This window comes from Xiphophorus couchianus, chromosome 20 (genome assembly GCF_001444195.1).
Source record: "Xiphophorus couchianus chromosome 20, X_couchianus-1.0, whole genome shotgun sequence".
NCBI classification, from domain to species: domain Eukaryota; kingdom Metazoa; phylum Chordata; class Actinopteri; order Cyprinodontiformes; family Poeciliidae; genus Xiphophorus; species Xiphophorus couchianus.
The window spans coordinates 10,335,482-10,346,710 of record NC_040247.1 but is presented as its reverse complement, the minus strand read 5'-3'; the positions used below and the strand labels follow the sequence as shown (position 1 = coordinate 10,346,710).

At 38.1% G+C, this 11,229-nt stretch overlaps 1 protein-coding gene across 1 annotated transcript; it reads right to left on the bottom strand.

Annotated features, from left to right (window-relative positions):
- Positions 1-536: 536 nt before the first annotated feature.
- Positions 537-10,393, bottom strand: fam210b (family with sequence similarity 210 member B). Its single transcript, XM_028003786.1, has 3 exons — positions 9,752-10,393; positions 4,487-4,677; positions 537-1,005 (listed from the first exon to the last, which is right to left on the bottom strand). The coding sequence occupies exons 1-3, from the start codon at positions 10,211-10,213 to the stop codon at positions 789-791; spliced, it is 870 nt and encodes a 289-aa protein (XP_027859587.1). The 5' UTR covers positions 10,214-10,393; the 3' UTR covers positions 537-788.
- Between the last annotated feature and the right edge of the window lie 836 nt (positions 10,394-11,229).

Genomic DNA, 11,229 nt, shown 5'->3' with positions numbered 1-11,229 from the left:
ATTTCCATTTTGTGCAATATTAATTCAAATGTTTATTGTATTGTGTGGGCTAAAGAAAAAAATCAATAAGGATTTTGTTGGCCCAATACAGTTTTTATAATATAAACAAATAACATTTAATGCAATTATGCCAAAAACATAAGATATTTAATTTAATAGGACTCACTCAGGGATCAGTGTAGTCACTCCTTAGTTTAGGGAACCCTATTTTTACAGAGTATATTTTAAAAATAACATAAAGGTAAAAGAGGAAGCAAAAAATATGACAATATCACTGAGGAGAAAAGGGGTGAAAGGTTTAAACAGAGGAAACGTGAAGTATTGTGCTGACTCTAAAAACACCAGAATATAGCAGAGTCAGCTATTAAAGGAGAGTGGAAAAGAGATCAGCTTTTTTCTGTCTATATTCCCATTGGAAACTTTCTAACATTAATGCATTAAAACCCAACCAGAAAGTGTCTCAGTACAGAAAAGGTCAAAAGAGAAATCTGCCAGAGCTGAAAACGTAAAATCCACGAATGCAAAAAAAACAGGCATTCTTTTCTCTCCTTTTATTTCAAGAACAAATAAATACTAAGGCATAACATCGGACTTTCTTTGCACAAAACAAACTGATGCTGTTACAGCAGGATCAAAAGCAGAAAATATTTTATCAGGTTTCACAAATGCAAAAAGAGGTTATGCTGTACTGAACAAAAGAGAAATGAGGGGAAAAAAATAATAAACACAAAAGCTTTGATTTTTATGACAGGATGTCTGTTGTTTCATGAGGGAGAGAAGAGGAGTCGTCAGGGTGCAGGTGTGGGCGGTTTAAAGAGTCCGGTCTTTCTGAAGTAACGAACGATGAGAGGTACTGACACCACTGTGATGCTGATGCGAACTGGAGCGAAGAGCTTGTGGACGGCGTAGGCAAGGACAAACGTGCTGGTTCCTGCTGCCATTTTAGATTGAACCAGCTCCTCACTGAAGCCCAGTTTGCACAGCAATGTCGTCATGTCGATGCCACTGCAGGGACAAAACACACAAAATCAGTTAGAAAGCACATATTTAAATGGGACCTATTATGCTTCCTTTTAAACGGGTTAGCTTAGGGCTATGGGCTGTAAAACATGTTCAGATGATGAGATTTCACCCGAGTTCTGCCTATTTTGAGCTCCTTTCAGAATGAGCTGTTAGGGATTCTTGTCACTTTAAATCTGAATAAGCTGCTGCAGGCCACGACCCCAATGACACTCGCATTTTATGCAAATGAGAATGGCGGCAAACAGATGTGCAGTTGTACAACCGTATGTCTTTGATCCTGAGTCAGACCCAAAAACAGAAGAAGTGGAGTTTCCTGTACAACCACCAAGGATGCATCAAACGATTTCTTAATAGTAAGCCAACAACAAAACACTTGTCTTTTTAAGCAGCCACTGTACAGTGCATGAAGCAGTAAAACTAGAAGAACAAATGTGTTCTACTAATAAAGTGGGTGGAGGTCAGCACTAATTGTGACGTCAGTATCGGGAGGTTTGTGAAACAATTTGTAAGACACCAAAAAATTGCCAGAAAATGGTTGAGTGGGGATTTGTTAGTGCTTGAACTGTTTTCAGAAGCAGTAAGAACCCAAACAGAAGTACAAAAAACATGCTAAAAGGGAATGTTGCAAAACATGTCTCCTTTAACATACCATCACAGTTTATACTAAACACCTGGAAAAACCTTCTAATTTAATATGAAAATTTTTTTTTTAAAAACCTGCAATAGATGCAAACCATAGATGTTGTGTTAATACTACCACAAGATGGCGACAATGCACTTACTGATGATGATTATGACATTAGATTGGGAGAACTGCTGGTGTCACATATAAGACACCAGCAGTATAAAGTGCTGCCGACAATAAACAAAATTCGATTAAATATGATCTATATTGCATTTCAATTAAAAAACTGCATTGTCTCACATTTTTTAAACAGTGCTGATTTGCCAATGATACAAACACTTTAGCATGTTTCCTCCTGAGCAACCTATAAATAAGTTAGGAAACATATGTAGGCTGAATTACAGTAAACATTCAGCTTAAAGATTCAAGATGCAGAGTATAGCAATACTACAAATGCTGTTCTCAAAAGTATTAATCTTATTTTTAAGCTGCAGTAGTTGTGTGGTTTATGCGTCTCAGTCCTGATCACACAGTTAACATTAGCTTTAACATTCACCTAAATTATGTACTTTAACTAGTTCTGCATCTCTCTGACTTCATAAAATAGTTGTGGCCTTTTTGTGTGAGCAGTTTGGAGAAATAAATATGTAAGGAATGTGGCTTCAAGCTTCCTCTGTCAATGCAGTCTTTCTCATGCTTCAACAATGCAGCTAATCTCAGTAGCACACTGAACTCTGCTAAAGACGTGGATCCATTTTACATTGTAGCAACTGTTCCCCCGGCCACATGCCGGGGATCACAGTGATAATGCTTAAAGTCACTGTAAATTACAATGATTATCACCACTTACAGGAGGAAATCTCTCCAGCTTGTCACACCATGTTTTCCCAATCCCTGTTTTGCGATCACACAGACAAGAGAAGCACAAACTATTTAGACTTGAACTCCTGCCAAAAGTAGAGTGTGTTAGGTTAGTATGGTTTTTCATTGAGCAACAGATGGTAGTGAAGTTCAAGGGATACTCAATGTTAAGCTTTGCACACCCTGCCCAGCAAAAACACTGCAAAACTTACTGTAGGTTCCTCACTTGATTAAGGCAGTGGTAGAATTTGAAAAAGAATGAGGCCAGTAATGTTTGTCATAAAAGCTATTTTTAGGTTCTCACTAAAACTAGGAAAATAGAATACCTCTCCCTGATTCTAGACCTTACACTGGCAAACTAGTTCAGCGAATTTCATACTTTTGTTAGTTTATAAACCATTGAAAAACTGTTGTTTAAAAAAAAACAAAAAACTGCTGCTGCCTGGTGAGGCAAAGGCAGCCCACCGGCTGAGCTTCGACCATTTGAATGGGAAAATGCAAAAATTCAGCGATTTTGAAAAAAAAATAATCAAAATTGGTTAAGCTAAATAAATAAAAAATAATACTTTAGAGTACAAACCACATGGTGAAAATAGCTATATAAATTATTTTAGCATTATATTTTTCCATTATCACAGGTGAGGCTCTGCCTCCCTTGCCTCCCCTGACCGCACGTCACGGAACCAAATATGGGGAAGCAGAATTCAGTTTTTATGTTCCTCTAATCTGGAACAAACATCCAGAAAACTGCAAAAATGCTTTACATAAATGCTAAAAGCCTATTTATTTATTGCCTTTTATTAACAACTGAAAGACCATCTGTTTTCAACCTTTCATCATTTTCCTTTATTTTGTCACTGCAATTCAAGTGTTTTTTGCTTGTTTGTTGTTTTCATTATTTAAAACACAAATTTGAATTGCCGTACTGCTGAAATGTGTAATGCAAAGTGAAGGCCACATTGACTACATTGTGCCAATTGTATTTGCATTCTCTGGGTAGGTGGAGCCCCCAAACTTAATGGATTAAAATTACTGACAAATTTTACTTTTTCATAATTACAGCTGGAAAGTATGTGAATCGGGGCAGCTTTACTGAGAAACCCACCAAATTAAAATACAGTTTATGTGAACAAAAGGTACAAAAAGAGAACCAAGGAGATTTAAATAAGATGGGAAAGGCCAGAATGCAAATTATCCAGGATGACATAGTTTAGGTGGTGAACTAATACAGAAACAGGAATTTGTTCAGCTGTGAACTGAACTTTGAACTAGTTCTTGTAAGGGTGAACTTGCACACATTTCACTGCAGTGAAAGAAATATTTCAAACCTTAGACTGACATATTGCTCCTTCACAGTTTTCTACAGTTTCCCACTTCAGTGTTTTAGATCATCAAAACATCTTAATATCAGACAAAAGTAACCTGATACTAGAGGTGTACAATAATTCTGAGAAAAGGTATCACGTCAACTTTCTAAAATAATAGCCTAAAAATTGTTTTGTTAAGTGATTTTTTTGCAAAATAAAGAATAAAAGAACTCACACTTTATGAAAAATGTGTGTTTGATACTTCTGGTAATTTCAGAAAAAGAAATGACACAGAAGGTTTTCTGTTGGTATGCACATTGCTTCTGGTCCACTTGAAATGCTAACATGTGACATTAAACTGGCCATTCATGCTCTGGTGAACCATCTCTGTGGATAGATTAAAATAACTCCAGAAAGAAGAGATGGCTAAAAATCCTCATTCCTACAACAATGTCAAAGACTTCAACCAATTATTAGCTTTCACACAGGGCCAGGTTGGTTTGGAGAGTTTTTTTTTTTTTTTTGTCTTTTTAAAGAAATTATAATTTGAAAAAAGCATTTTAATTAACTTTTGTGATGGCACTGTAAATTGGCTCTTGAAAGCTTTTAAGGTGAATTTCTCTAAGGGTTAATTGAACTGCATTAGATTTCTGGAAATCAGTCATGTTACCTGGATATAAGGAGATAGAACATTCCCAGAGACATGAGCGATATTCCAATATGAAAGGAAACTCCCACTGCTCCATATTCTTTAAAGACTTTTTTTAGCTGCTGGGTTTTGTTGGGTTTTTCTTCCTCTGGCTCCGGTTTGCTTCCGTGGTCTTTTTCTGTGCTTAAGGTAGAGGAAGAATCCTGGAGATCCTGAACAAAAGGCAAATAAAATGAGGAGTTAAAAAGGGAGTAAAAAGTAAAATTTCATAGTTAGTGAGGGTTGAAGTACACATAAAGTTTAAAGCATTTTGTTAAACTGGTGTTTTTCTGTGCTGTGAATGTGTGTGAACAACGCCTGGGCTTTAATGAGCTTCCCTGTTAATGGAGCAGAAGAGTCAGCTGATTAAACACATTCTGCTGCTGCTGTGTGCTTTAGCCAATTCACATCACCACACGCCCTGTCACTCATTAAATACATCTCCCACACACACAAAAAGCCTCTCATAAGCACAAAAGCACACAGATGACCCTGTTCGTGACCTCCTGACACAAGCGCCACACCATCTGCAGACGTCTGACACATCGCCGCAACATGACGGGTCGCTGCGGAGCGAGGCGGGTTACCACGGAGCGAGTGTGGGGCAGATTAGTGAACCAACATCACACAAAAGGGCCTCAACAAGCGACAGCCTGCATCAAAGCACTGAGAAAGCCTGTCAGTTGCCAAACAGTCATGTGTCGGACAAAAGTCACATGAGCTGCATTTTACAACTGCAGTCACGCTTAAAGTAAGAGAACCAGTGCAACAAGATTCAAGGAGTTGAGGAAATGTCACGATGGAGACCTCAGCTGAATCCAGACAAATCGAAGCAAATCTCACTGAGCATTGAACTTAAAGTTTTCTTTTTGGATTTGATTTGGAATAAATATATCAGTAACAAGCTCTTTGGAAAAACAAACATAGCATGTTAAGTAGATTTGATTGATAGGATTAATAGGTCTGGATAAAATGCTTTGTTTACAGGAAATGGCAACTATGAAATTAAAATAGGGTGAAGAAACAATCCAAACTCTTTCTTCCAACTTTATTCTGCAATAATAAAGCTTCAAACTGTGTGCATCATATAAAAGTAATATATATATATATGCTTTTCCTCGTGTTGTTGCAATAAAACAGTTTCAGATAAAATGAGTCATGCTCCTTCTACATAATTGTAGCTGAGGCAGCTTGGCAAGAATACATCTTATCTATGGGTTTTATTTTTAAGGCATGCTGTAAAAGCATGCCTTAAAAGTTCTCCTGTGTAAAGATGAGACATGATTCTCAGTGAAAACAGGAAATGCCTCTGCTCTATTTTCAGGCCACCAGTGGACTGTGTGCTTTGAAGCTGAAAAAGCTCTCACTGAACTGTAGTAGCTGCAGTCTTTTAAAAGCTCGTAAAACACTAAAATAATGGCAGTGGACTCAGGATGCTGAGACAGATCAAACGTAACACATACAATCAACACTCTGATCATGTGGTGTAAATTTGTAAGCAGCTCTTCGAAACTGCATTTCCATGGGCAAATTGCTGGATTAGTCTGGTTCAAAGGTGATCAAAGGAGGGCGGATTAGACAGAGAAATGGGGGTCAGAGGATTGTGTCTGTGGTAAAGTAGGTTTTCTCAAGGCTCGTCATCATTTGAGGCAGTCTTAAAGCACAGAGATATCAAAGTGAGATGCTGCCAGCAGCTGTAATGTCATACCTGCACTCTTCTCTTCCAATGATTTCCTTTAACTATCATCCTCACTGCGAGGTTCATCACAACGTGGGAGTGGACAGGATGAAATGGTCTAATGTCCTTATTTTAATCCTATAGCAACATTGTGGGATGAGTTTGGATGTGCTGTTCAGGCCTGAGTGAACAACCCAAGACCTTCCCTGTAACCTGAGTGTTCAAGTTCAAACTTTTCAAACTTTTTCTTAATGCTGACAATTTTTTCTTGTTTGTTTAGACTCAATCAAACCATTTATCTAATTCAGGAAGAGCAGAGCCATAACAAAGAAACCAGCTGATCTTATGTTTTGGCTACTATGTGACTTGTTAAATTTTGGCCCAAGATTCTGGATGAAGCTAGAGCCTTGGCCACATTTTCATCATGCTGCCGTCAATAGACAATGGAGGAATCCAGAGGGGGTGAGAGAGCAGGGCCCTTTTTCTTCCTGTTCAGCACTTAGACAGGCCGAGCTAAAAGTAAAGGCGGGCACCACCATGGGGAGGGTCATGTGAGCGAGCAGCTAACGGGAGCTGTGCCAGGAAGGTTGTATAGGACAAGAACAGTGGGACTGCTGTGTCTGATAACAGCTTTTCACGGCCATGAAAACACATGCAAAGTCACAGTGGCATGCAAACAGGGACAAAGACACACTCAAGCTCTGAGCAAACACGCACAGAGCGGTGGTGGTTCTCCCAGTCAGGCTTCTGAGTCTCCAGAAACTGAAAACTCTGATTCACCTTACAGTGAACTTTATAGATTTTTCAAGTGCCGGTCAGTTCTGGGCAGCTCATCCTTCTCTTGACTATAACAGAGTCATTATTGAAATGCTACAGACTGTGAAATTCAGTCCACTGTCCAGTATGCATTTTAATTTATTAAAACTTTATAATTCTTAATTCAGGAAATTATTAACCATTTGAAAGCTCAGTTTACAGAACACTTTTCAGATTCTAGTTAAACATAAGCTTCTTTTTCAAAAGTCTCTCTTGACTTGAGTTCTACATTTAGTCATGCAAAGTGCACAAACTTTAAACTAATTGAAATTTTATTTGAAAGAACATCATAACAGCACATCACACTGAAGTGAAAGGAAAAGGAAACTTGATTCAAACTTTTTTTACAAATAAAAATTTGAAAACTGTGATGTGCATATGTATCCAGGTGATACTTTTAGGCTCACCTTTTGTTGCGGAAAATTAATGACTTTAAGTTTAAAACCTAAAATTACCCATACAATAACATTTTGTTATAACTTTAATTATATTCTATCTTTACATACTAAGGCTAACCTTATGGTTTTACTTAAATATCCATTAAGTGGAGGACTTTTACTTGTTGGGAGTGAACTGGATGATTTCAACCACTCCTATTTGAGGCTTATCTCTAATGAACCTTTGACATTTTAGTGCTGTGGTTCGTCAGTATGGTTGAGATAGTAAAATGTTGCTCCAAAGTCCAAGCCCTCTGTTCATGTCCAGAAGCAGCTCTACCAACATCTATATTTTTAGGATTTTAATTTTTTTGTATCTAAATCAGGCATCCCTTTTCCTAATGATGATTTGCTTTCTGATGTTTATTTTAGTTTTGTTGCATATTGAAAAGTTGTAAATAAACTTGAAAATTGCTCAGAATCTAAGATAACATAATTAGATTGCTTCATTTATCTGTCCAAAAGTTCAAATTCAAGCTGTTGCTCAATATTCAGTACTGTGCAAAATTTTAACCAACCTTAATTTTTTCATACATTGAGGTGGCCCCGTTTAATAGATCAACGGGTTTTTTAAAGATATTTTAAAGTTTTTCTTTAGAGAATGACATTTTTTCCCCAGCAACAGTGGATCTACTTAATTATGAATAAAGTTACCTGGAGAATTATTTTTGTCGGAATATTAAAATAACTATTTGACAGGATTACTCGTTTATGTTTTTATTTTACAATATACAGAACAAAAATGTAAATATGGACAATTAATTGTTATGATTATATCATTAAGATATAGACTTTGTTTAATGCATTGTTTTAATTGTGAGTCAAAAATTAAATACAAATTTAGGTAACTGCAAAGTCATACTACTAGGTGACTGAATTGAAAACAATAATAAAAGCGGAGGAGAAAAAACTATTTAGTTGATTATACATCAGCTCTTTTGGGATAATCTTCTTGAATTTAATATATACTTTTCTACATTAACCAGCTTAGACTTAGTTATTTTTTAAAGATTTGACTAAAGTAATGAACCTGTGACAAGATGCTGTAAAAAAAAAGACCGAAGGAAATAGTGCATAAATGTTCGCAACACTAGTTCAGCTCTTAGACTCCATAACCTTTCCACGACTAAATGTTTCCACAACAAAATTCCTGAAAAATCAAGTAAGATCCATAGTATGGATGTTTTTTTTTCACTGCAATACTTGAGGGTCAAAATAAGTGATTTCTGCAGCTTCTGTTTGGGCTGTGGTCACATTTAGCAAGGTCAACAGGTAAGTCTGCATTTCACTCTGTAGATGCTTGTGAGGAAAACTCTAATTTCTGCCCCTCCTCCCCAACTCTGCTAATACTGTAGTAATTGCAACTGGCTAATCAGATTAAATGTATAAAACCTTGAACTGGCTCTAGACCAAGAACCACATAAGACCAGGCATGTCATTTATGATACAATTATTTAAAAGCTACTAATTCATTAACAAAGTTAGTATTTTTAATCAAAGCTCATTGCCTGGAGCAATTGCTCATTTACTATAAACTTTTTTCCAAACATTTTTAAAAATGGTAAAAGTGATTAATCCTGTTGAGTGTCCGAGTGTTTTTAAAAATCATTAAATGGTATCTACTTATTCATGTCAATTAAATTAATTGAAATGCTTTAATGTATTGAATATGAAAAAGATACAAAAGTATTTGTTAGAAATATCCAATAAAATTCTTAATATCAACATTTTCTGACAGGCTTAAAATGGTTAAAAGACAGCAAGAAAGTCTGGGTTCTTGACATCTAAAGAAATGAGGGATAATTCACTTATACAGTTCTGATCTAATGCATTATCTCAGGCCTGTGATGAATGCTGTACCACTATGAACACATTGAAAGTGTATTTTTATGGCCGCTTTTGTTGACTCACCAATAAAACCCACGCGTCAAGGAGCAAAGTAAACCTGCATTTTACTTAGCAAGCAGGCTGGTTTTAACCATAATGATTCACTCTTAATAAACCCCCATCAGAGCTGTCAGAGTGGGGTTTTCTCTGTCTAAATTGGTCAGGCACTTGTGTAGCACCGAGCATGTGTTTTTCTTGTAGTACAGGCACATTAATAATATATGCACCATAGAGAAAGTTGTATAACAAGCCTGCTCGATTACATGAGGGCTGCCTCCAGGGAGCTGAGGGCGCCACAGCCTTCCTGCTTTCTGAATATTTTATGGTAAAGTTATGAATCCTCTCAGCAGCGGGACAGAGAAACCAGGCTGCATGTGGAGATTTGAACCCGTTTGGTCCCACTTGAGTTAAACAAACACTATTAATTACCGCTTTGCTGCCGTCAGTCTGCTCCTCGCTCCTCTTCGTGGCAGAACTGGAGGACGCAGCTCTGGTCTGCATGCTTCTGCTGCCCGTGTTACCTGTAAACACAGCGGCGCCCTTCGTGTATCCTCCGAGCCTTGTGTTTGAGAACTCACCGCCCACTCGGTGCACGCTTCTGGATAAATTCACAGCCACGGCTGCAACCCGGTCCAGTAGAACCCACTCTGTTATCATCAGACTAGCCGACGTGTCCCAGTTCTGGACGGGCTCAGGTTTTCGGTGTGTCCGCTTTGGCTGGAGCCCGCCGGCGGACGCGCTGAGGAAGCGGAGCCGCTGAAACGTGTGGCCTGTCACGCCTGTCAGCGATAAGTCCCCCCGTAGGGTTGCTTTGACCAGGAACGAGCCCGGACGTTTGAAAACCTGGTCCAGAGCCGCTGCTGTCAGTCTCTCCGTACGGCACAAAAACATTATCGGTGCGCCTCCACAGGAGAGTATAGAGTTTCCAGAAAATTAAATAAAGCGAGTTAATCAATCCGAACTAATTATGAGAGTGGGTGGCGGTAAACATGCTGCCCTGTGCCCTCCCTGAGGTCCTCTTGTTGTCCGATTAATGCCGACAGCCAATCCGGACTGACGCGCAACCGCAGATAGTAAAAACCTGAGAGAAGGGAGGGGGTATTTAAAGGCATAACCATATTTATCTAATAGAGTTACATCATGGTATGAATATCAAAATGAGAGCAGTTTATGCTATTTTTACGTAATGAAAACACATTTAAAACAGCTCCAGGTGTCCATCATGGTTATTTACTAATTTGAAAGAACTTTAGCACAGTCGGGAAGCATAGCTTTATTTACATAAAGCACCATGCAAACAAGAAAAGCAAGCAAACGGTGTCCAAAGTCGGTCCATGCAGGATGCAGGGCCGTGTGGCATCCTGCATGTTTTTGTTCTCTCCCTGGTTGCAGTAACGACCTTCTCAGCTTGTCAATGTTCTCCTAAGGCTCTAATGAGCCATCATTTGATCCAGGTGCGTTAAACCAGGGAAAGAACTAAAACACGCAGGATGTCAGCCCTGGAGGACCGACTTTGGACACCCCTCCATAAACAGTGATGGCGTAGTTACTTTGAAAAAGTAACTTTAATTGGATTACCAATTACTCCTTGAAAAAATAACTTAGTTAGATTACTGATTACTTGATTTGGAAAGTAGCTAAGTTATATTAAAAGTAACTTTTTCAGTTACTTTCAGCAGTTGCTAACAACAAGGCTTCACCACCTGTGAAAATTACATTGAGCTTTGCCACAACTTAATTGCAAGTTATTTTATAATGGTAACATCAACAATGTGTCTCCCCTGTAACCATTAAACAAGGGAAATTGTTTAATGGTTACAACAGTACTACAAAAACTTTAGTAATCTGTGCGTATTACTGTGTGTTCCGCTGCTGTCTGGAAAATTATAAATACAGCCCTCCACTCC

Coding starts and splice junctions, on each gene's coding strand:
- fam210b (XM_028003786.1), bottom strand. CDS start 10,213: ATGTTTTTGTGCCGTACGGAGAGACTGACAGCAGCGGCTCTGGACCAG. Junction 4,678..9,751: donor AGACTGACGGCAGCAAAGCG/GTAATTAATAGT, acceptor CCTTTTGTTCAG/GATCTCCAGGATTCTTCCTC. Junction 1,006..4,486: donor TTCTATCTCCTTATATCCAG/GTAACATGACTG, acceptor TTGTCCCTGCAG/TGGCATCGACATGACGACAT.